Source organism: Dromaius novaehollandiae, chromosome 1 (assembly GCF_036370855.1).
Source record: "Dromaius novaehollandiae isolate bDroNov1 chromosome 1, bDroNov1.hap1, whole genome shotgun sequence".
Classification (NCBI taxonomy): Eukaryota; Metazoa; Chordata; class Aves; order Casuariiformes; family Dromaiidae; genus Dromaius; species Dromaius novaehollandiae.
Window position 1 is genome coordinate 155348103 of NC_088098.1, and position 27118 is coordinate 155375220.

Sequence of the window (27118 nt, forward strand, 5' to 3'; positions counted from 1 at the left end):
TATCATGTATATTGCCATGAACTGGTCATTTTTCCTCCCTCAAGACCCAAGCTGTCTTCAACAGTTAACAAATAGCTAGCAGTCAAAACAGTACAAATCTTACTGCATCAGTCGAGCGCACCCACGAAGTTGCAACTGAGCAGAATGATGAAATAACCTGATACCCAAAAGTAGGTGTGATGATCGCCACTAATTTCACTGGGGTTTGGGGGGGGGGGGGGGGGGTTCGGGGGGTTTTTTGAACAAATAACTTTAAAAGCCAGGTACTGCTGGATGTTTCCTAAAGTATACAGTAATCCATGATGACTACAACAGAGTATCCAGGGTATGGTATAAAAAAAAAAAAAAAAAAGAGAAACAAATGGAGATATGATATCAAAATTGCATGGCTTTTTTAATTTTTTTCTCCTTAATTATGGTTTTAGGCAAATTCAAACATCTATTTTCTACCATTTTCACTGAAGTACATTGCCACCCTCAAAACTGCTCTGAATTACTCTTACAACATGAAACATGAAGCTAAAATATTCAATTGATTACTGACACAGTTAAACTGTAGTTGTAGTTGAGCCCAAATTAAATAGCTGCCACTTGCATTTTTCTAATGTTAAAGACCTGTCACAGAAACCATAATATGATAAGATTGTATCCGAGTTTTGTATTTACCACTGTTTCTTTTTTTCTTTAAACCTAAAGGACTGATGTTCCGGGGAGCTGCCAATTTATTTTAATTAGAATTTCGACACAGCTGTATATTACACTTAATTTTAAGTAAAAACAGAAAATAAATCCTTTCTTCACTTCATTTACTTCAGTTTACTTGTAGGTAAAAATGCAGTTTTTTTTTTTTTTTAAGCAAAAACAAGCATCAACACAATTTTCCAGTTCGACACTCTGGTTTTCATCAACTGACGCGTACCTACTTAGTTGCAATGACTCTTTTATACTGATTTTCCAAATCAAAGAGTCAGCAAGGATAAAAATGTCTAATAAAGAAAAGCCACACTTGGAACTACAGACCTCAGCAATTTCAAACGGAGAGAAAAATAAAAAGGAAAGCAAGCAGATCGTTTGTTCTTGGATATAATACCATAAGAGCACGAGTCCCTGCAACATGAGGGAATGTGCGCCTGCAGAGGTATTTTTCATCGTGGCTAGCAGGTGTGGGATATAACATCGAAAGAATTGCAGCCCTTCATGCACCATGGCATCAGGGCTATTGACAGAGGCACCACAAAAGTGAGGAGGGAAAAGCAGGAGGCAACTACACTGCTTTCAATCCCAGGACTCTGCAAAACTGCTGCACTCCTCCAGGTGCCTCATGTTATTCACACCACACCCACAAAAGATGAAAGCATAAGACTCTGCTTTATGATCCTTGCTAAGAACTGACAAATAAGAAGAAAAACGTAATGACAGCTGCGGCAAAGGAAAGCAGCCCTGTGTTTCATTTTTACACCAGTAGGGAGCAGTGGTTAACAAAAACAGTAAGATGCTTTTTGCTTTGCAGTGCATCTACTGCAAGTAAATAAAAGTCTCAAAACAGTTACAATGGGTTTAGAGTTTGATGTGTTTCTTAAATCTATCTACTAAAGAACTGAGTATAAGGCCAAAGAAATCCTTGGGATATATTAGAGGCTCATTCTGGCTATACTACTTTGTCCTGAACTCAATCCATCAGTATAAAGGGAGACGTTCCAGAAGTTGATGACTGAATTGATTCACAAGCCTGAATACAAAGAAGGAAAATTCAGAATGTTCAGTGTCTTGTTCAACAAAAAGGACAAATTATTCTTAATCATTTTAACACAGAAGAATTTCATTAATGCATAGTGATTGGGAAAGACTAATTGCATATTTGGGTGGAGAAAAGAGAAATTAACAACTAGCCAAGCATGTAAGTGAGCAGAATATATTACAGAAATACGTATTATTCACTTACTTTAGACTGTAATTTTGCATCATACTTGAGAAGCCACATGTGAAATTTTGTAAATCTAATAATGATCTTGTTAATATGAGAATTCACTAAAGCCCCTATCCAGTTTTGGCACTAAGGCTCTGGAAAGGCTGCCAATTTTTTTGTACAGGTAAGAGCACATAGATAAATGAGGTTCTACCGTATATAATAGCTCACATAGAGGAAAAAGAATCACTCACCACATTGTAATAGCTTTTGCTAATTGCAGACGTATCAAAGCCTTTAGGAGGACTCTTCAATGTACCTGATTTGGGGGAGACCGGTTTTTCTGAAATGTAAGATATTTTTATGTCAATGGGATGCAATTTCATAGCTCAACACTAGAGGTCAAACAGACTGCTTTAAAATGTTTGTAACAAGCTACAGTGAAATTACATTTCACTGGGAAATGTACACATCTGTGCTTGAAAGTACTGGTAAAAAAAATCAAAATGGTTCATATGTTCATAATGAGTAAAATCCTGGCCTCAGTGAAGGCAACAGAAAAAATCCCATTAGCTTTACTGGAACCAAAAAGTCAGCCAATAAAATTAGTTTTTCCAAAATTATTTTTAAGAGCAAAAACTTCATCACAGACTGCAATTAAAAATTAGAGCATTTCCAAACACTACATGCACTTTTAAACAAAAGTAGACAATAACTTCTGTTATAAACTTAGTGAAGCCAGTAAAAGCAACTGCCCAAGGGTAGAAGTACCAGAGGTGGGACGTTACACTTAGTCTTCTTGAAACAGAATCAAAAAACTATACAAGTAGTAAAATGACTTACCAAATGCTATCTTAGAAAAAATATCTTTAAAAGCAAATTACTCTTTATTGTTAAGGAAATCTAAAAATTTTTACACAGTTGAGAACAATTTATGTACAGTGTCCATCCAAACAATAAATGCAACCCTTAGGAAATACAATGCCATAGTGTATCTATCCCTCAGCTATACATGGTCTTCCTTAAAGGACGACGTATGTCTACAAGATTGAACAACAGCCAGAGAGGCTGCAGCACTGAACCACTCGAGGAGCTATTGAGTGCTGACACCCAGAACACGGAGGCACCAAAAACACACTCCCCAAGCCTCCTCCCACCTCTACCATGCCTCTAATTCAACCATGGAAGGGGGAGGAGGAGGAGGAGCAGAGGGGCACTCAGAAGCATCAAACTGCATGCTGGAGAAACAGAAGGCAAGATTTACAGCATCTTTCTGACCTCTCATGCTTGACAACGCACAACCAAGTGAGACTGTAGTATCAGGACATTATGCTAAAGAAAAGAAAAAAAAACAAAACTCCACACACACACACACACCACCAGGCTTGTCTAATACGCCAAGCACTTGAGTACCTAAACAATAAAATAGCAGGTCATCCAATACAAAAAACAGCAGCATCAGAAACACACCCATTGAGAGTTCTACCCTTATTTTAAAAGCAAACTCCTCTGTTTCAATTAAATTTTAATAAATATTTATGAATAAGTTAACTCTAGTTTACCTGGCACTTCAGACCATTAAGAATAAGTGATGCAAGTCTAAGATAGAGTACGGCCTCTCCGCTAGAAGCCCAGTTAGCCAAGTGAATGGCCAGCTACGGGAAATCCCCTCGGTTAATGAAGCTGACCAGAAGGACACCACCACAAGGTATCCAACATGCTACCAATCTCTATTGGACATAAAGTAATGTAGTGTGCTCTTGAGGCTACTTCATTTGATGCCACACTCTGCCTGTTGCAGTCTCAGCCCAGCAGACTGCAGGTGTGGGCCACCTTTTTCCCTTGGCTGCCAGGAGTGCAGGATATGCTGGCTGGACAAAGTTTTAGCTAGAAGTCTGTTCGGAAAAGTTTTAGCTAGAAGTCTGTTCGGAAAAGTTTTAGCTAGAAGTCTGTTCGGAAAAGTTTTAGCTAGAAGTCTGTTCGGAAAAGTTTTAGCTAGAAGTCTGTTCGGAAAAGTTTTAGCTAGAAGTCTGTTCGGAAAAGTTTTAGCTAGAAGTCTGTTCGGAAAAGTTTTAGCTAGAAGTCTGTTCGGAAAAGTTTTAGCTAGAAGTCTGTTCGGAAAAGTTTTAGCTAGAAGTCTGTTCGGAAAAGTTTTAGCTAGAAGTCTGTTCGGAAAAGTTTTAGCTAGAAGTCTGTTCGGAAAAGTTTTAGCTAGAAGTCTGTTCGGAAAAGTTTTAGCTAGAAGTCTGTTCGGAAAAGTTTTAGCTAGAAGTCTGTTCGGAAAAGTTTTAGCTAGAAGTCTGTTCGGAAAAGTTTTAGCTAGAAGTCTGTTCGGAAAAGTTTAGTGTTCAAGAGCACTCATGCTCTTTTTACCTTAAGGAGATTTTCCCTGTATTGCTCAAACTCTCCTCAAAGAAGCTATTCTAAAAAAAAAATGTGGGCTTAAAACTGCCAAACATGGGCAAAAACATTTCTCCTTACCATGTTCAGAGAGCACAGTTAAATCATTTTGCTTAAGGTTTTTTGTTCCCTCAGAAATCAGCTATAAGCTGACATGCAGCACAGAAAACATTAACTCAGGCAGTTACAGTCAGTCAAGAGCACTGATGCTCAGTCACCAGCCTTGCAGTACATACACGCTCTGTTATACAGCCAAATAATCCCACACGATGGGACTCCTTCCCTTCCCTTGTAACAAAACTACAAACACAAGGAGATTTGGCATTAAACACACTGCTGAAGAAATGCCTAAATTCATGTTGTATTTACAGCTATAATGCTACTCTTTAATGGGACAATTAGAACTTGTTTCATTGTCCTGTAGGATGAAAATGATGCAAAGCTTAAATGAACTTGGTATTTTGCTTTCATTCTTTGTCAGAGCTCTTGACTTATCCCTACACTTTACAGCAACTTTCAACTTCATGAAATACATAAAGAGATATTAATCACGTGCCAGAGACATGGGAGGAGAAACCAAACAAACTGAATTACCTAAGGAAAAAGGTATATACTTGTCCCTGAATTCTATACAGATGTCTGACCTTGTTAATCTGGAGAAAACTGGCTGGTCAAAGAACACTGGCTCTTCTTACAGCTACTTTATCATTTTAAAGAATGTAAAAATGCACCTCTTCCCTTAACTTTATTTTTCCTAAGCTGATGAAGATATTAGATTTTTGCTGGAATATATAGAGAATCATTTGTATTACCGGCTGTTCAGGTGAATCAGTTATCCATCATATACACAGGATCAAATTCAGATTTAAAACAAGATACACACACAAAATTTACACATTAGAATCATTTTGCCTAAACAGCCATAATCAACATTCAGCTTTTAAAACACAAAGGCTGTTTCTATTGTAGAAAAATGCAGAATTAGACACAGCAAATCAGTCCAGCTGTCTATCATGTCTGGTATTCTGCCTCCAAGCACTGCCTTGCTTCATAAGGAGGAATAAGGAACAGTCCTGTTGCAATTCACTTATTACACAGTGCGTTACATGGAAGGAAATCTCCAGCTTGCACATAAGAAATCACTTTCTTAGCATGAACAAACATAAGCATTACTTATTTATCATCCATCATAAGAGGACATTAGAGAACTTTTACAAACATACTGCATAAATCATTAAACATTTCAAGCAGAGGCCTATCTAGTGTACTGGGAAAATACAAAGGTCTACAGCCATGAGTCCACAGGTTTCAGAAAAATTAGCAAAACCCTAGAATCTTGCCTATTCCAACACAATTCTCCAAAGCCTAGAAAGCTGTAACTTTGCTAGAGAGTGGCCTGAGCTGGATACCAGGTTTTCCCATACAGAAGCTTCTTCCCTTCTTCCTACTTTTCTCTCAATCCTAGTGGGAATCTGTTTCATTCACACTGAAAACTCAGTGCAAACATACATGGCATATGATCACATCCAAAGCAAACAAGCATCTGTTCCAAGTACTGAAAGAAACTTTATCTAACAGATGACTGACACAAAAAGGTAAGTACCCACTATTTCCAGTCAAAGCATTACATTCCATTGCATCCTAATATTTTGAAGTTTTTACTCTGCTAATGATTAATGAGGTAGAACTCAATTAATCAATCATCTCTGGTCCCAGACAGAGGCTAGCACAGGCTTCCTAAATTATTCTTGTAAATTCTAAATTATTCTAAACTATTCTAAATTACTACATACTCGGTACAATCTCCGTGTACAGGACAGCAATTTAGAACAGCTGCTTCTGTAACCTGTCCCTAAGTAGTATACAAGATGTCACCAACTACCTAAAATAAAGTTAATTAAAAGTTATCTCTTCCCTTACAAACATGTAACTTTCCAAGAAACTGTAAAAGGACAACTTACCCAATTCTTCCTAATGTTCTATTTTATTTTCATTAACATGGAAGTACTTCTTCTAGTTGCCTTCAAATTAGTTGCCATTTTCACATTCTCTCCTCTCTCTCTTCTTTCATTTCTTTAGCTTATGTTATTTTCATGCACCAATCTACTTCACACTACTCTGAAAAGAGCTCCATCATGAACATCACGATATCTTCCTGTCATTACTAGACCGCGTTCTTCTTGCGGCAGCTGTGGTTGAAATGCTTTAAGAAAGCATGTTCTGAAGGAGTGCTTTGTAGGGTAGCATGAAGTAGACCGGTGCCTGAAAATGAACATGACATAAGCTAAAGACATGAAAGAAGAGAGAGAGGAGAGAATGCGAGAATGGCAACTAATCTGAAGGCAACTAAAGAAGTCTGACCAAGATCTGACCTTGACTATTTCATCCTACAGTACTGGAGGAGAGATGCCAACTCAGCTGCCAAAAGTGATGTGGCCCTGTTAGTTATGTGCTACAAGCATGCTCTTTCTCTCAAGGCTAATCAGTTCAAGCCAACACCATAACGACACGCTTACGTTTGTTGTATTTGTTCCCAGTTCTCAAGCTAGCTCAGGCATCACTACAAGGTGCTCCACTGAGTAATATGGACATGACCAGCACTTCTTCTCTGTTAGCATTCACTTGTCCCAAACTCCAATTTGATTTATGCCTACAGAACACCACTTGACAGAATACAAAATATCCCTCCAGGTGTGCATGAGTTGGGGGGGGGGGGGGGGTAGTAATACTAGTTTTTCTAAGTCTATTTGTCTTTCCCTGATGCACCAAGGGTTAGGAATAGCAGATACTCTTTATTCTCCTACTATACACTGCCTTTTTCTGTACCATCAAATTTTGCCATTTTTGCATCCAACCAGAAGCACCATTAACATTTCAAGTTTTACTGGGCCTTATACTAACAGAACTACCCAGCCCGCAGAACAGAAGAGAGGCTAGACAGTAATAACACATTAAATTCTGAGAAGGATTGGAAAAAAAAGCTTGTGATGTATCAAATGCCATTTTCAAAGCTTAATTAATTTTTGCATAGTCATGCCATGGATTACACTTCAAAAAAAACTTAACTAGCAAGTGACCTGTGATTTTTTTTTAAATATGATTAACAAACAACAGTAGTTTGGCAAGTACCTCTCATGCTTGCCAAGTGCCATTCTTTTCATCACAAAGTAATTCTCAAAACTAAGTCTCCAAATCTCTTTACCATGCAAGATCAAACCAGCAGTATAAGACTCCATCTCCACATTCCTATACTTTCATATTCCAAGGTCCTTAAAGGAAAAAAAATCAATAGGCCATACTGTCAAATATCTAATAAACTTATACAGTATAAATCTTCTACCCTCTGTCACATGCAACAGTACAGCAGGATAAAAAAAAACAAAAAACAAAAAACAAACCACCAAACCCACACACAACACCCTCTCAAAGTACTTCCTGACTAGCAATCAAAGAACATTAAAAAAAGGCAAGATGTTGTTACAGGATTCAAAGAAGGAATTGAAAACATGCATGCAGGAGTGAGAAAGAGAAATGGACCATCTTTTTCATCCTTTCAGGTATGTGCTTACCTTATAAAGAAGCTACTTTAAATTTATAAATAGAAAAAAGAAGTTTATCAGAAGTACCTAATTTCAAACAGATCCCTTTTGTCCCCTTCCAAAAAATAACACCCAAAAACAGAATAAAAATCACTTCTCACCTCAACTGAACAAATTTCTTTTCCTAAAATTTACAGTCATTGTCCAACTTAAGAAAAAGAAAATTAAATGCAGCATTTTGCTCAATAATCCCATTTTAGCTTTTCCACAACCATTTATAATATGCACCATACACATATTACTATTCTGTGCTAACACTAATCATTCTATTCTATAGCTAAACAAACAAGCTACTATATAGCAAACAAGGGTACAGCTTTGCAATGTTTTAGGTACTCTGTGCTAACTGATCATAGGCTTATTGCACAAGCAGGGAATGCACAATACAGTTCACTTTCCTTCTATAATCTGTAAGAAAGCAGTGTGAATCAGAGCAGATCCCATGGCATTTGTTTCCTTCATGACAACTTCTTCATATAGCCAGTATTCTGAACTACCTGTCAGGAAAAACAACTACTGTATCTTAGTTTCAGATTATTTGATATTTTTTGCCTTCTCTTCCTGGCTTTCTTTCTCTCCTTGGCTTTCTATCCACTACAGGGCAACTGCACAAGTTAAGATTACAAACATACCATTATCCGATACTAAGAGTACATTTTAATATTTTAATTTAGAACAAAAATCCATTTATCTAAACATCTAACAACTATGAATTTTGTGAGAATTAAAACAGAACACACATGCATAACAAATGACTTTCCTTTCTTCTGTTATCCAGTTTCCCAAAGTCAGGTTACAACACATTGAAGAGATTTATTTAATGAAACCCAGCAGTTCCCAGAGGCTATTGAAATAACATATCATCAGAAATGATAACACACAACATTCCCTGCACAGAATTTCTAATTAGAAGTAGTTACAGTACTTTCAGCCACATTTGAGGGAAGAAGTATAGTTAGAGTAATGTTGTCAATGCCAGAACATTTTACTGAGACTCTTGGAAACGGATTAGATGTCCAGGATGAACACTCTGGTTATAAAGAGTTAATCTTTATCGAGGGCAAGTACTGCAACAATCCTACACTGTTTTTTTTTTTAAATAGATTCATTAGAACACTAAGGGGTAAACAGACTTTTAATCTGAGCCTGCAAGAGAGTAAGTTCTTCTAACTCATTTTGAAGTACACTGTGGGTATGGGGATCGAAGCACTTTGGTGTTTTAATCACTTAGTCAAAGCATGAATATGAATACACTTAAAACATTTCTAAAGTAGCAAAATCTTAAACAAGAGAGATATATCTGCCAGGAAGTCAAGAAAAACGGAAGGGGGAAGATTGCTGCTCAAAAAACACCAACCAGTCTCACAAAAAGGAGCAAGGGGACAGTAGTCCAACACAGACTGTCAACCCATAAAGATTACCTGGACAAAACTTCTTGTAAGAACCATCAGAGCCACTTCGTGGTAAGTGGGACGACATGTTACATTGCTTTTTCAACAGGAACAGTAGAACAAAGACAGTCCAGCCTCAAAACACAATGTTAGTACGTTAGGATACAGAAGCAGGAGGATGCTAGAAAAGCCCTCTCTCTCTAGCACCTCCAGCAATAACCACAAAGCAGAGATCAGTTGAGAAGAGAAATGTAAACGACCAAAAAAAGATGGAACTGTCCAATCTCAAGAAAAGAAAGAGAAACAGCAGCAAAATGAGAACAACGAACTTCAAGTGAGAAGACTTCAGTAAACTTAAAATATTGACAGAAAAGATCCCACAAGGGACAATCTAGGAGAAAAAGGCTCAGAAGAATGACATTTCCTTCTAAAAAAAATTAGGGGCATGACAAATGAAGAATAGGAAATGCAAATGTAAATTAATTTGGTCAAAAAAAATAATCACAAATACTTCAGAGACCTCAGACACACAAAATGAAGCAGAAGTTATTAAAAAAAGTCAGGTCACCAGATGAAATACAACTAGCAAGGGCATAATGGCAGTAGCAAAAAAATGTTCCAGAATATACATAAATCATAGGAAAAAGCTGATCCGTAATTCCATAAGGAAGAAAAGCTATTAACAGATGATACTAAGAAGTTCACAGTATGTAATGCTTCCTTCCATCACACCTCCTCTCCCCCATCTATGGTCAATTACAGACAGTTGAAACACACCCCTACAAAGGCATAAAGGCAGGTTAAAATTAGTATTTTGATAAATGAAGTATGGCCAAATCAACAGAGCAGGTACTAAGAGAAATAACTACACCCATGCTTGAAACCATGGAGGAGAAGTAAAGTTTCAAAAACAATGCAAAAGAAGGAGGAGAACAGAGAAAGCTAGAGCACTGCAGACCAGTCATTTTCTTTCTATAGTAGCTTGTAAGTGCACAGAAAATAAAACAATGAACTCTGAACTGCCTGAGAAAGGGGACAGAGGGGACACAAACTGTCTTCTATAGAAGCAAGTGAGCACATGAGAGAGCTCAAGAATGCAGTAAGTCTCACAAAAGCCAGAGGGACCAAGACCGCAGGGAACATACCTATAGTGCGAAGGGAAAAGAAATGCTCAGCAGAAAACTCTTCTAATGGTGAGAAGGGAAAGTTAAGCCAGGAACCGCAAGCAGTTCACCTCAGCCCAGAAATCTGACATAAAGGAAGGACTGGCAAGAATCAAATTGCATTTCGTGGTAGCCTCAGAGCTTCTTGGCTTTCCTGTTTGGGAGAGACACTTCATCCAAGTTCATTTTGTATTCTAAAAAAACAACCTTAATTTTCAGCTGCTAGCAATGTTTGGCTCTCATATGTTCACTTTTTAAGGCTACTTCCACTTGGGAGCCACAGTGCTGGACCCAGGGTCCAGTATGAAGAGTCAGAGAAGATCAAAACTGATTAAATCAGAATGAGAGCTCTGCAAAAGCATTTTAAATGAGGGAACAGGACATTCAGCATGGCTGAGACAGATTGCTGCAGCACTACAGACAAGAAAAAGCATTCTAAACCACTGCTTTGGGAATCTTTTTTTTCAGGATAAGCCTTATCTGAGAGGTATCTGAAGAACATTAAAACTAAGTCTTTAGTTCTCAACTATGTCTAAGAGGGCCTAATTGAAAATGACACCAAAGTTACAGATGTAAGACCTATGCATTCAGCATACAGTGACTGTAGATAGAAAAATCAAGGAAGAAAACAAGATGACACAACCAGGGGAAAAAGGACAATTTTAAAAATGGGGTTTACTCCCAAAACTTTAGGTAACAACCACGTATCTGTGTGGCTGTATGTCTGGAGTGGAGCTATGACAAAGGGACCAGTGGCAAAGCCTCTCAGAGCTTCCTCAGGTAGTTAGAAGAACAAAGGTTTATTCTCAATCTCTGAAAGCAAGCAGGGACCAGGAAGAGACAAGAAATAGATCATGTCGCCCTTGTCAAGGTTCTGGCAGAGTAAAAAGCAACACTAGTTCCAGTATTTAGTTATGAAGATGACATTTCAAGAAGGCATTTTCATTATATGATTTTTGGAATAACATTGATATAAGATTAAAATTTGTACAGAAAAGTGGAGGATGTGTAAACAATAAAGAAAAAGAAAGTTACAAATACATCATCTTCCAAAAAACATCTCTCGTCTGATTTTGAATATACTTTAGTAGGGTTGAGGATTTTTCCTCTAGGAGTTGCTTTTGTTTGCTTCTAAATAACAGGCATATTTAGAAACCTGCAGGAAATCTCTCACTATTTAAACCCAAACACCAAATCAGAGTATGTCAGCATCAGAGATGAAATCTAGCATTCTAGGAATTCAGTCAAAGCCGCCCAGCTTGAGTCAGACAGACAGGCAGGCAAGAGTGTTCTGTATGTACAGCATTAACTCAAAACTACTAGAGAACTCTACATAGGCAGCTTGGATGGGGGAGTATCACTTCCTAAGCATTAATGATTTCTATGAATGAAGCTCAGTAAATACAATCACACTAACTAAAAAAAAAGAAAAGAAAAGAAAGAAAAACAAAACAAACAAAAAAACCCAACATTATAACTTTTAATGAATCAACCAACTATCCACCTCTACCCAAAGCAAAGAGTTGTACAAATATGCTCTCCTTCAAAACTCACCATTTGATTTTATTTCTCGTACGTAGTTACTTGGAAACCACCCTGTTTTGCCATTTAGAGTTCCTTCCCACCAGCCTCCTTCTTCCACTCTTGTAACATGAATAATATCTCCTTTTGAAAAAGAAAGTTCATCTTCATTTGTCTGTTGAAAATTAAATTTTGCTCTCACCACCAACTGATGGTTGCTGTTATCTGTCATGTCCTAGTAAGTGAGAATACAAACAACAAAAGGATAACTTTAGAGACTTAAACAATTATTCCATGACCAAAACAGAAGCATCCATAAAAATGGAAACAGCCTCTCCCCCCAACAACACTCCCCATACATTTTTATTCCAAGCATTTTCAAGGCGCAATTTTCCAATTCTAGTATTTCTGTCATTTACATCTACGGATTTATATCAGTCCGGCGAGTATACTATCTTATTATGGCCCCTTCAAATCAGAAGAGACCAGAAGAGCTAAAATTAGAATAATTCTTACTCTCCAAAAATCAAATACTATTTTCTATACATAGTATAAACTGAAACTGCCTTTGGCAACTACAAAGGAACAACAGCTTTATATTAGAGAGTTTTTCTAAGACATTCCAGATGCGGTGGGGGGGAGGGGAGGGAGAGTTGGGTTTAAGTCAAAAACTTCAATGTTGGATATAAATAAAGAGTTTGCAGCTTAAAACTTTCTGTAATAGGTCATGTTGAAAGATTCGACATTGGAATGGGCAAATCAAAATGGCCTACCAATGGAAAAGGCCCGTATCCTGTCTTCTTTTATGAAACCTAAGAAACCATTATTATGCAATTTACTTTCAATAAAGACAAACCACTTGCCACAAGGTTAGTAAAGGTGCAAATCTTCAGACTTGAAGCTGCCTATATATATGCTCATCCCCATCATAGATATGAAGGAAGATTCTCTCTCTATTGTAATAACTGAATGCTGGTAGCTACTTTTTTAAAGTCTTTCAAAATAATCATATTCAAACTTTGTATTTTGGTTTTGGACATCAATTCTGAATGTTTGCATCACTCAAGCATGTTATAAGTCAGGACAAACACTCACACTGGAGAAAGAAAAAAGCTAAAAAATCTGGACAGCTTTAAATGACCCCAAAACAGTCTCTTACACTGGAATTGAGAGAACATGATTATTAAAAAAATATGTCCATCTCTACAACAAATAAGGATCAATACCTGTATAACTAAGAAAAAGTGACTCAGTGAGAAAATGACTGTGTAAGTGAATCCTAGCCAGTTCTTCACGTAGTAGAATTTCACTTGCACATTTGCTATACAGTCCAGGTGATTAAAAGATGTACCCTGTAATACCACTCGGATCATACAACATGTCAGCTTAACTTAAATACGCAGCAATTACAAAACTGTATTGCATCTTATAATTTATTGCAAGACTTTTAGTAGCTGAGCAGCTGTAATGAAATGAGGACAAAATGCAATTTTCAGAATTTGCAGAACGCTCCAAGATACCATAAGACAAACTGTTTAACAATTATACTGCAGTAGTTTCAAACAAGTGTCTCTGCTTTAGTCCTCTACTCATACATCATGTGCTTTCACTTGTTATGACTGCTCAACGGGAGAATACGTTTGCATTAATAAACAGTAAAAAGCCACAAAATAAGCAACAGCATTGCACAGCGATGTCAACTACAGCCCATTTACTCTATCAGGGTGGCTCTCCAGCACAAGAAACTGAGTAGCAAATTTGCTGAGAACAGTTGCAAATTGCATGTCTTCAGCAGCAAAGCCAACCTAAGAATTTCCTGGTCTCGGCCACTAGCTCTCTTCTCCTCCATCTTGCAGTTCCCTGCCCCTTAGTTATGCCAGTGCTGCACAGATCAAAATAACGCAAGCACTTAAAACTCTGATCACTTCAGTGATTCAACTTGCAGCTAGTCCCACAAACAGTTGCATCAGCGAAGGCGAGTGGGTGGTGAACAGTGGAGTGGGAGCTGGAATGAGTGGCCTGGGGCAAGAACTTGCACTGCCTCTGCTACCACAGAAAACACATCAAGCCACACCTAAGCAAGCTTAACCAGGGGGTTGGGTTAAAGTGCCACACACCAGCCATCACTGTTCAAAATAGTCTTGTTCATGCATGAAATTAGAAGTTTACAGCAGGAATCTGAACTGTCTTTCCAAATATTTTAGCTGACAAAAATACCTTTCAAGACAGCTAATTTCAATATGGTACTCCACCTTCACATCACCTGTACTGCCAAACAACTGCCCATACATCGCAGTTACCTGAAGGCTACCTGAAGAAGGATTCACCCTTTAAAACAGAAAACAGGAATAACTACTAACACTGCCAACATTACAAGCATCACCTCCGCTGAGGTTTGAATATCCTTCCTTCATCATCACTTAAACTCAGAGGCAGTACAGCCCATGGAGAAAATAAGATTTTGCCTTTTAAAAAAGCAACTCCGTGCCATGAAAACTAAGAAGAATACTAGAGGGACACAGCACATGCGTATGAGATGGAGTGGTAAGTGACACGAAAAATCATCACAAGTTCATAGAAAGCTGCATGTATTTTGGAAGAACATAAGAAAAACTGCGAAAACAGAACTTCATAGGCTTTAACTACAGAGGTGAGAGAGAGACAGAGTAAACAGTTACTCTGCTATGCTATTGTTTACTTACAGATCTAGTTAAAAGAAAAAAAAAATCATTCCTCAGCCTGTTTCAGTTCTTCTAGAACTTACCAAACTCCGATACTGTCCCTGAAAGAGTTTTGAAGTTCTACTGTGCAAAGACTGGGATCCAAGGGAATCAAAAGATTTTATCCGATGAGATGAGGGCCGAGCACATACAGAGTCACTTCCCAGCCCTATGTCTGGAGGGGAAAGAAAAAAAAAAAAAAAAAAAAAATCAAACATCAATTCAAGAAATCTGCATATAAATTTCTACATATATCTGTAAAACTCATGCACTTAAAGCAGATTCAAGGTATCAGTCATTGCTCAGTAACTCGAGATGAAAAAGATGAATAGTAACAGAATGGTCCGAACTCCTCAGACACTGGCAGTTTATTCCACATGCAGACAGGAAAATTATCTGAGCATTTTAGGAAAAGGAGGGCTGGAATAGTGTTTCTCCATTCCTACCCACTACCAGTCTATTTAAAGGTAATTAACCAGCATCATTTTAACTAGTTGCCAAGAAATTCGAATGCATAAAACTTTCTTGAAGCAAAGCCAGCCACATCTGTTTCTTAATTCTTCCCCCCTTTCCCTCCAATCTCCTTCTCAATTAAAACATTCTTTCCACTGTGTCTTTTTTCCAACATTCCTCTGGCTCATCCCTTTTTTGCCAACTAAGCTATTTTTCCTTTTTGGGGGGGGTGGGGGGGGAAGGAAAGGGAGCAAGAAGGGATAAAGAAGAGAAGAAAGCTGGCTGCTTGAAAAAAATAAACCTCCCCAAGCTTCTCCCCCTCTTTGATTTCTCTCTGAAACACCACATTCATTCAAGACGTTCATCCAAAGGGCAGTGTTACGTGTTGTTAGGGCAGGGTGCGGGCTGGGGGCTCTCTAGAGCCGGGAGATCCCAGGGCAGCAGGGCTGGCCCTCATGGCCAGGGCCTGTCCCACTGCCCCACGAGGGAGCAGGGAACTGGGGGCAGCCAGAGCAGCCCCAGCATCGGACACTGCCACAGGGATGGGAATGGGTCCAGGCCAGGCGGTCACCCACAGGTTGGGGTTGGGATCAGACCCCAAGCCCCAGCAGCCAAACCCCCGGGAGGGGGAATGCTCCGAGGCCCCTACAGGAGTGACACGTTACAGAGCACAAACATTGCTCCTTTGCCCAAGAGTAAAACACGTCATTCCTTTTCCTTCTGCTTTCTAAATGCAAGGAAATCCTTTAGTAAGCATCTGAGCTCCAAGGAGCCCCCAAAGCAATGTAATGTTTTCTGTCCCAAGCTTGGACGTTTTCACTAGACTGTGCAAGTCTCCCAACTGCTTTCCTGCTTCTTATGTCTCTGTGTATTCTCCTTCCTAGCAGTTTGCTATGCCTCCAACACTTCACCTATATTAGCAGTTCACAGACACAACTACATTCTCCTACTCAGTTGCTTTCAGACTAAAGCAAGCCATGATTACACAGTCCTCGTTATTTTTGATCAAAGAGAAATGACATATGCAGATTTAGTTCCACAAAGAGACTGATGAACAGAATATATCTGCTGTTCCACATGAAATAAGATCTGAAGGGAGAACTCAATTCATGTTAACTAGAAAACTTTCTAACTTCAGCACAGCATCTAACGGCAGCCGAGATGCAGGAGAAGGGAAAGCATTCGAGATGGACAAAGAGCACAGAAGAAAAATGTTGATAAAGATGCTCTCACTCCCCCTCAACCACTTCAGACCATCTTGTTAATGTGTATCTTTTTGACTGAGTCACTGCTATCCTTCAAAAATCGTTATCCTTCAAAAAGTTTTAAAATATAGACTCCCCAGTCAAGTATTAGAACTATTTCTATTAAGTTACATATTTTGTATGGATAATGTCATTACACATTAAAGTCATAGAAGAACTCACTCTTTGTGAACTTGCTTCCTTAAAAGCATTTAAAGGCTATTGTGTTAGTATAAATGCTGCACATTATAACCCATTACAGAAAGAATACACTACTACATCTTTACAAACTGCTGGGAGAAGAATGGGACTAGATTGTGGACATCATTTGTAGATCATAACTTTATGGCCAATTCTAACTCTGCCAAAAATTTAAAGTGCCCATAGTAAGAGAACCTTCAGAAACCAACAGAACTTAAGAATTAACAGTAACTTCAAACATCTCCATGCTGAGTTTGTTACCTACAAAGGAGATGTTTTCTATTTGCAGTCAAGTGGAAGAACAGACACACCACCAAATCCAGTGTTAGACCCTAGGGATAGGATCAGGTTTATTCATTATGGTATGTTCCAACTTCCAAAACACTATACATAATTCTGTTTAAGTGTGTCCTCATTCCTGAAATTCTCTATTTTACAAAAGCAGAGTTAATATGCCAACACAGGAGCACCTCTTGGAGTTTGAATTATAAACTGAACATGGCTCAGAGCTGAAAGGAAGCAAAGACTATTCCAAACAAACGACATACAAACTGCAAGTATTTTTTACTAATATCTGAATACTTCCAAATTAGTGTAAAGCTTTGATAGTCTTAAAAGGCTTGCAGACCTTATTTATCCACTAAAATTTCAAATACAAAGCAAACATGTTAAAGGATTTTTTTTAGTGGGATTATTTCCAGGAAAAAATAAAAATAGTAACAAAATCAACTCTGCTGTAAGAAATTCAGAAATCTTGACTGACAATGGAACATGCATGTTTGATAAATACTGGTTTGGTAGTTTTCACAGAAGCTTCACACTTCCATCCACCCAAATATTTCCACGGTTTATAACACCCATTCTTCTTCTCCAGTTACCTCCTCAACTTCTCTATATCAGTTCCTCTCCTCTTTTCTGACTACAACCAGCTACGGGTACCTTGTTCCTATCCCATCTTAACGCAAAGAGTCTGGTGGAGCATATATACATAGAAGCCTTCTGTCAAGCTCTGCGCTCATTATTCATACTCCTTCAGTTGTGGAAAGATCCATCTCAGAAGATCTGCATATGCTTCAAATTCTTGCAGACTCAAACGGAGATCTGAAAGCCGTCTTTCAACACTAGACAGGGAGATGGAGTCTGAAATGCCTTCTACATAGTCACCCGATTGAGGAAAATTGTTTGGGAAGAACAGTTAGTCAGGAAGATTTATGCAGCTCTGCTTGCTACTAGGAATGAAGCAGCAACACAGTTTGCATGTGGTTTTGATTTTTGGTTCCTCCCTCTCCCCCCATCAAAGGAATAAAGCAGGGTCCTTTCTAATGCCAGCTGCAACTGTGGCTTTTTGATGTGGATATTTCTCTATTGATGTCTGGACCAAACACAGCCGCACTTTCCCTGCCCCTTACTCCTCCTCCCCTCCAAGACATCTATGGTCAGGGTACAGTAGCAACTCTAAAGATGTACTGAAACAGTCCATATTTACACCTGCAGCTAAGATGAAAAGCAATGTTGTTAACTGGTGTTAGTGACTTCAAAGTCGTCATCAATGGAATTACTCCATATCAATTCATTAGAACCAAGAATTTTGGTTGTAAACCTCACTCCTAAGGGGCATTTTCTGATACAAGAAAAAACACAATAAATTCCCTATTGTAATCCACCAGGCTACTATGAAAATAACAAGATACAACACTACTATTAAACCAAACAACACTGATTCACAACTGACTTTTCTTTATATCAACTTCATCGTCCTCCTCACATTAAAGGTGGCAATCATAGTTTATTTTTAAACAACTTGCTCTCTCTCCAGTCTCTAACCTGATGAACAAAAGTGGAACTTGCTGCAGACAATGTAAAACCCCAGCACGGAGCACCAAGATGATGAAAAGGGCCACCAAGATTAACATTTCTTTACTGTGCTTGGACCAGTTGCCCACTGCTTAGCACAGCCTCATCCTACAACAGAGCACTGCACACCTGTGAGCTGTTTCTACAGCTATCTCTCATAAGGAATATGAGGCAGATACTACATCTTGTAGCTGCTACCAAAACGAATGGTGCAGAGCCTAAGGGATCAGAGATGCTCACCACCCTTGTGCTACTGCCAAAAAAAGTGTTTTCTTAAGGGCAAAAATAAAGAACAAGGCAAAAGTGTTTGTTGGCAACAATGTTCAATTATAGGAGTGAAGGACAGAGGAGCAAAAGTCTTTTTCAGTAGTTAGTACAAAGTGTGTGTGGGTGGGGAGACCAACAGGTCCTTCTAAGAACACTTGCCACATAAAAGGCTCTGTATTTTGCTTCACTGCAAAAAATCCTTCTGCAGAAGAAGAGACTGAAGAATCCTGAGAAGCTGCTGTCAAAGTCTTAAAACAGCAAGCACAGAATTAACTCCAACAAGAAACTCTTCTAAAAGGCTGCTGATGTTCATTTTACCATGGATACAGCAACAGGTATAAGCATGTATTAATGTGTGTTGAGTATAAGGTAAGAGAGCATCAAAACAGAGCAGATTCTACTTACCTGCAGTCACCTTATTTAAAGCAACTAGAGAGCTGAGAACCTTGCTGAAATTCTGTCCCTGATAAAGATCATTTGCATCGAAAGTCTAAAAACAAAACAAAAAAAACATACATTAAACACAAAAACCCTTAAACTAAGCATTTCTACCATTACTATCATGCAAACCATGACTGTAGAAGCTATTTCCTGATATAGGTGACCATCGTTTCAGGAACTGTTATGGACCACTAAAACCGTGAGTGTTTGGCTTTTTTTTTTTTTTTTTTTTTTAATCATTTTAAAACAGAAGCAGAATACAGAAACAGCTGCGTGTGAGAAAAACCGAAGAACACAGGAGCTAAAAATACCAAGTGGCAATGAAACGACAGGAAATTGCTCTCTTCTGATAATTACATTTTATTCAACTTTCCTCATAGATTTTTTTGGCCAAAAAGTTACTGGGTACCATTGAAAGCACTACATTACTCTTAGCATACGCTCCTTTTTCTGTAATAGTTCACAGGCACTATACCTAATTGTTCACAATGTTTTTTTTTTTTTTTTTTTTAAAGAAGTACTAAACTAACGTACATGCTATCTGTAATTCTATGAGGCACAGAGGAAAGCAGTGTTCCGTAACATTAATAAATTTTACAAAGAGTAAAGTTACTGGATAGGTTAAATGGAGAATTATGTTTGGGAAGTGTGTGGAGGGGTGGAGGGAGCTAGAGGTCATTTTATGTTTTTATTATTTTTAAATCATGATAAAGGGATCCAAACCTCAAACTGTCTTGTAGAAAATATACTAGTATCTTTCATGAGCTGGGTGATGACATTAAACATCTGGATATTCAGGCAAAAAAGTGAGCCATAGTATTTGCCTGAGGTAATGGAAACACTCATCCAAAAACTCATGAAAATAGCTCTTGCAATAGATCCTATATAGGTTGAAAGGAGTCATACTATTCCCTTGTGCAAGATTAAAAAGAGGACAATGAAGACCGAGCTATTACGCTTGTTCCAACTGATTTAAGAAACAGAAAGAGATTCAGTCTCATGCAGTATAGTAGCTTTTACCTACAAAGTCAGTAAGAACCTGTTTATTTTCCTGATAACAGACCCGTTCTGCAGGCATTATCGGAAAACCTGTCCCCCCAGAAAACAGCATACAGACACAGGAGAGGAAGACAGAAAGGGACAAAGGAGGACTGGGAAGAGGAAAAGGGAGCTTGAAGCCAACAGAAATGCACCTTATTATCATAAACCTTATCTAAAGTAACCACACAACAGACTAACAAACTGGTTGTGACTCGTTAGGTGATCTGCTAACAAAGGCAGAACGGATTTGGGAAACATTTAATGAGGCACGGATTACTCACTCATAAGAAAAAAAACCTCACGTTCACAGTACTTGAGGTGCTTATGTACGTTAACACTCGGATTTTGAACCTACACATTTTTTCCTCAGCCTGTGAACCACAGTTCATGTTTGGTCCTACTGAGCAACAAGTCTGACGTGGCTGCGCTAGTTCCTGACATCTCTTAAGCGTAGGTAGCAGATACAAGGCTCACAACCGCAACGCTGCAAATTGCCAGCAGAATCGCACAGTCAGTGGTAAACACTAATGTACTCCAAGCAGTTAGCACTTGCATAAAATAAGTCAAAAAGTTATTATTTAACGAAGTATCACTGGGCTAAAGATAATTTAAAGACTACTTATTTATTTGAAGCTTTAAGAAATAAGTAAAGGGATGAGGGAGTCTCACAGATGCAAATTCTGTAGGTTTTTTTTTTTTTTCTGATACATGAGGAAGTACTGAAAAGTTCCATACACAAAGAAGAAAATAAGCGAATAAGTTATCTGATTTTATACAAAGAGAACAGAGATGCACTGAAGTTATATTAATGGCATAACTCATGACAGACATGAGAAAAGACACTGCCGAGAAGAGACACTTATGAAGTGACAACAAAGTACATAAACTTAGCTTGATAGGAAAACTGGCGATCAGCTTAACCACTCCTCAAATTGGGAAAAAAAAATAAGCTATTATGGAACAAGGAAGGACCAAGAGTTTAAAATTTTCATCATTAGCTATATACTTACTGTGGTAGTTTTTAGACAAGCAAACTAAAAAGATGAACAGAGTCATGAAACAATGGTCCTGACCCTAAATAAAAGAAATTCATGAGAGAGAGGCACTTGCTCAGTGCTGCTCAGCATCAGCGAAGGCAGACACCAGAACTGGATCAGAAAAGTATTAATGGGGGGGAGAGAGGGAAATTTTAAAAAGGTTCAAGAAAAAAAGGTTATAAACTATAGCTTAAACTTGCTTAAAAAAAACTAAGTATTTTTTAGGCTCACCTTCATTCTGAATTCTGATACAGCTAAAAGGTCTCCAGCAAAGTCAGACTAACTCACGAACAACAGGATGTGAGAAAGCCTCGTTTCCTGTTATGCTGAGACTTATAAGGGATATCAAGAACGATTTCATTGGATCATCCCAGCATATACAATGCCACAAAAAAGCCTGTATCCAGGAAACACATCTAGTATGTTACTTCACAGGAAGCAACACAATGAGAGGATAAGACAAACGCTTGCTTCCTTGCAATTTTATGTAACGCAATTTTGCCAGGAAGCCACCCTCAGCGAGTGTCACAGCCACTACATTCATTCACAGTATTTGATAAGAGTGGGGGGGAGGGAACAACACCTTTCAGAGGAATTTTACACTATATAAGTAAGTGTTTAAGAATAACCTAACCTAGAGAGATAAAACGTGATGAAACCTGTCGTGTCTTTGTGGTCTGCAGCTGCATTAACAGGCAAAAGCCCCCTTCAAAACTCTTGTTAGGAGACTGAAGCATACAAAGCTTCTAGTGGAGCGAGAAAGTTTAGGTTCTCTACAGTTCTGAAGCCAATTCATTATTTGCACATCAAAACTGAACTGAACTACTTGAATGTGTGCACTTTATTTCAATAAAAAATAATCTTCTACATTAGTGTAGGTTTCCCAGTTTCACAGAGAGATCCAGAAGGTATCTCTGACATGCGTTAAATCATCTCAAGGTGTTTTAAGAAGAGCTTAAATGGAGCTGCTAGAAAAAGCAGTCCTCTCCAGCCTTTCGTAAGTCAGACTTGCCTGTGCACTACCATGTCATTTCTGTTTTTTACATGCAGATCTGCTCCAGTAAGTTATACTTTAAAACACCATTTCTGGATGGAAGAGAGGCAGTCATTTAGTACCTTCTCTATTCAACATTAATGGATCGCACACGCACACACACACTGAATCTGTAAGTGCCAGAATCAAGGCTGAATTTAGAGATCCAAGCATCAAGCAAAGTTATTTCCATATTGCACACTAGTATGAAATAGAACAGTCTGCAGGCTAACTTTGCTTCTGTAATACTAACATAGCTGTTTTTCAAATCATGTCAGAAGCATAACATGAATTCAAAGTTGCCTGCACTTATAACAGCTCCAAGACCTAAAAATGCAAACACTAAGAGATATTAGCTTGAAAATATTGAGACTTGTGTTTTAAGCAGTATGTGACAGGCATATACAGATGCTAAACGAATCTTCACGGCAAAATACTTCCAACACACCCTTACTTTCCATGCAAACAACATTCTGAAGCCTGCAGAGATTCCACCTATGATGAACCTTGTTTTTCTAATGAGTATCTTCCTCCAAGACAGTCAGATATACTTGTATGCTGACCGGTGGTTTAAAACTGACATAAATCACATGAGATGAAGACCCAGACAAGCCAAATCTCTTGAGCAAACTATTTAAATAGAATACATAAATATCACTCCTTTGTTTTCAAATTCCATAGAATTGACCACGTACAGATATGCATTATTTAAGCATTAACATAAAGCACATCTTATAAATAGAGAAAAGAGAACTATATTAGGAGCCTTGCACCAGGAACACTTTGCAACTTATAAATAGTTATAGCAGGGAATCAATAAACTTCAAGCTAAGCAGCCTGACCCATTTACATCTCCTGTTACTGGCCTGTTTTCCTGCTCTTTAAATCAGTCTCCTGTTCTTCTGTTCTCTCCCATCTTTCACCTTGCACATCAATATCACAGATGGATGCTATATTCTAGAAGCAGGCCAGACCAGACTACCTAATATATAGGGGTCTTCCGTTATCTATAATCCTGGGCATACCCCCAAGAGCACACCGGCCCATCTGGTCACAGCACCACAACTGCACAGATCTGCTCATCCCCCTGTCATGACGCACAGACCTCCAACCTCCCTCCCCATCACCCAGGCACCTACCCTCAGGCGATGAGTCCATCTCCCTATAACCGCACCTGTACTTTTTTGGCCCCTAGCATTTCAACTGGCTGCAAATTTTATTGGTAATGAATAGGTGATCTCTTCCAGGTCACTGATGAAATGTTAAATCACATGGTCAAGTACCAATGGCAGCAAATACCCTACAGAAAGATGTACACTGAATGGCAATTCCTCATTTATAACTGCATTAAAGCCTATTAATTAGCCAGATTTTTAATACATATGAGCCATATTGATTTTTCCATCACTCATGTTTCTTAAACAGCAAACTAAATGCCTTAGAGATCCATTTCCTCCACATAATGGTTGTCAAATACCAAATCCATACTCATTTTAAAGTAAAGCTGACTTCTGCATACAACTCTCAAAACTCCAGCACATTAAACATGGCCAGGGTAATACATTCAAGGTCATTTTAAGTCATCTGAATCACTAACCCTCAGATGATGGAGACTCCTGTTCAAAAGGTGTTTATTTTCTGAAACAAAAATATTAAGGAAATAAAGCTAACACAGCAATATTCATCTCTCTCATCCCTGTAAGGGATAGTCCCTACTGAAACTGCAAAAGCATTAACTGAGGGATTAGTGAAAGGAAAAGGAAAGTAGCAAATCAGGTCAAGAATACACAAGGTGAGAGCCAACTAAGATATCCAATAAGCCTGTAGCAAGCATTCATTTGTTCAACCCACCCAGATTGAAGACCTCAGATGTTCTTATAATATTTCATTCTTCCCTACTAGCCCATAAAATCAGAAACCAATTAGGGAGGAAGGAAATTTTTAAATTAGCTTGTTTCTCCTGATAAGAAAAGGTTTATAACTGGAGACAGGAAAAATTGGGAGGTGTTTCAGACAAGCTTCCAGACACACAAACTTTTCTTCACATATTACATCTTCCACCAGTTTTATCTTGCACATATCCTTAAACCATGAAAGCTTCGGTGAGACTAACAGTCACAGTAAAAAACTTCATGCATTGGTCATGAGCAAAACAGAAGTTTCTTTTCAATAAATACTTTCTTTTTATTTGACTAGTGCCTTGAATATACACGTGCACACTATTCTCAGAGGATATTAATGTCTTAAGCATTTGACTGCTTTCCTTAAAACAGTGCAGCGTAAACTGCGGCAGCTCAGGAGCTGACTTATGAGCAGTCCAGACACCTGTGCAGCACAGATAGGGCCGGCAGCACTAACCTCACCAGCCACCCCAAACTAAGCTGCAAACCCTAGGCTGTACCAAAGATGCAGGACACTTTCCAGATCAGCTTGGTGGCCTAGGGCCCCTTGTGCAAAAGACTGAAAGAACATTGGCTGGCTCACCTAAAGGAAATAAAAGATAACAGGGTCTCTCTGCCTCACCCGCAGAGTTTGGCAAAAAACAGCATGACCATATAATGTGTCATTCCACCTGCTCCTACTGGACATACTGCAGTGTTTTTGGCCATAGGAGCACGAAGAAACAAGTGGTAGAAAAAACAACTCACAGTTAGAAATTGGGGACCTTCTTTAAAAGCATTAAGAGCCTCTAACATTTACTTCCTTTCCAGCCCCCCAGTACAGTTCTACCCCTTGACCAGAGAGCAAGGTGAAGCCAAAACGCCATTCATGTTCCATCTTCCTGTGATTACCTTTAAAAGGCCTAGGCTAGAAAAAAAAAAAGATTACACAGATAAGGCCACAGATGAAGCATAATTTTTTTTGTTTATTCTAACCTTAGGTCAGCTGTAAGTGGAGCTTAGTCTCATTCAGCTATTATGTAACAGCTGTTCCTTGAGTAGCAAGTAAATCATCGGAAAGCTGCGGCTGTAAGAGGAAAGATAAGAAAAGCAGGGAACTATGACAACTGAGAGAGGAAGGAAAGGGGGGGGGGAAGACAATTACAAGTTTTCTGAAACTCTGTATGAGGCATACTATTTCCCAAATCTAGTAATGCACAGCACAAGGGAAAGCTAAATCTAAAAAAGAAAAGGAAAATCATGTTTCAAAAGTTAAGAGTAAGACAACAGGAAAAGTTTGAAAATTACTCAGAGAATAGATGTGCAGTGCAGGATTTCTGTGTGGTTTGGTAACAGTTCACAAGAGAAATTAAAACTGTGAATGGTGAAGAACACAAAACTTCAGATGAGATCTTGGATAAATTTTACTGCTCAGATGTAAACCTACTCCTCAGTAGTAAAACACATAATTGTACTAAGACACCACATCACATAAAAGCTTTAATTCCTATAATTAGTAACATCTTTAAGACCTAACATGCTATTTACAAAAGCAGGCTTAACCAACAGAAAAACTGTACAGGGAACTTTGTAATTAGTGTGTGTATGTATATCTGAATAAGCATTTACAATAAAAATCTGAAGAGAACAGAAGTTAGAAAGCTTGTTTTAATGTCCCTGAAGATTTGTTAAGGCTTCCCTAGCTCCAATATTTTTTCCCCAAAACCAGCTGCATCAAAGCACTGACGATTCTGCAGAGCATTAATTTCAAATACTACATAACATTTTACCTAAGCCGTTGTCATAAAGGCAACATCTAAACATCAGCAAAACTAAACATACACAACTTATTTTTCATGCAAAGATGTTTCTGGCAAACAATCTGCACAAAGAAATATTAGCTTCCTTTTGGAGACGGGCTGTACAACTCCTGAAGCTTTCTCCATCTGTCTCTTGCTAGAATGCTACACAGTGAGAAGTTAGCATCGGCAAATGAATTCTCAGAGGACTTCCTTTAGCATAAATGTTACGCAATTTTGTATTTTAAACCAGGAACTTTTGCAAGCAGGAAAAGAAGATGTAATTTAAAAATAGATATGGAAAGGTTAGCACCATCTGCATTTGTACTTTCCTCTAAGAAAACATCAGGCTGTTGCAAATTTCTATCTGCACAGCAAACTAAGAACTATGTATATCACAGCTCCATCCCAAATCACTACCAAATTGCTTTGGAAGTTTTGAACCTTACAGATAATACCACATAGTGATAATTGCAGCTGCCATTGATAAGGAGATACTTAGTGAAATACAATATTCATAAATGAGTAGGTACTAAGGCTTAAGGAAGCTGTGATGGTCATCTGCTTAGATGAAGGCCACAATAATAATGCATTCTGATGACCAAGACCAGATGCTCAGTTAACTAAGGTTATACGATTTTTCTAAATTTGCTAACGGGTTCTACTGGGTCTTCTATTATCCACTAAGCTAGTCCTGTTCCAGAACAATGTTCCAGAAGCCAAAGCTGAAGTCTCTGCACTCATAGAGCTGCTTCACGAGAAACCAACAAGCTTCTCAAGAGTCAAAGTATTTTTTTTTTTAACCTGAGAATGACCGTTTCATCTGACCAAGTAATGGAAAAAAGCAGATATCTATCTCTACAGTCTTTGTTGGCATAGATTTTACAGTAAACAAACTGCAATGTGTCAATAATCTTTTGCTAAACAAAGGCTCCAGCTTTCATAGTGTTTCTTTTAGACACCACGAATGGCAAATTTAAGCACTAAGGGATGCAAGTGCGGTAGAAGCCAAAACCGTAACTGGGATTGGAGACTGTGCCACAGTTAATGAAAAGGTCATGCCCAAATTTCAAAACAGAAACAAAACCAACAAAACCCACAACTCCTAACAGGAGACCTTCTCAAAAGCATCAGGCAGCAGAAAGAGACAGTTCCAGTTGTTGCTTTT

At 38.4% G+C, this 27118-nt stretch overlaps 1 protein-coding gene across 6 annotated transcripts in view; it reads right to left on the bottom strand.

The window, feature by feature from the left end:
* The window catches only part of ARHGEF7 (Rho guanine nucleotide exchange factor 7), a 128829-nt gene that overhangs the window by 58257 nt on the left and 43454 nt on the right, over window positions 1-27118 (bottom strand). For 5 of the 6 annotated variants that reach the window (XM_064503906.1, XM_064503908.1, XM_064503916.1 and 2 more), the window contains exons 3-6: window positions 19125-19209; window positions 14745-14875; window positions 12014-12215; window positions 2161-2249 (exon numbers count right to left, since the gene is read on the bottom strand). In XM_064503906.1, the coding sequence (XP_064359976.1) occupies window positions 2161-2249; window positions 12014-12215; window positions 14745-14875; window positions 19125-19209 (507 nt within the window). Of the gene's footprint in view, window positions 1-2160; window positions 2250-12013; window positions 12216-14744; window positions 14876-19124; window positions 19210-21469; window positions 21567-27118 lie in introns of those variants that run through there. The other variant, XM_026108959.2, reaches the window with a different exon arrangement.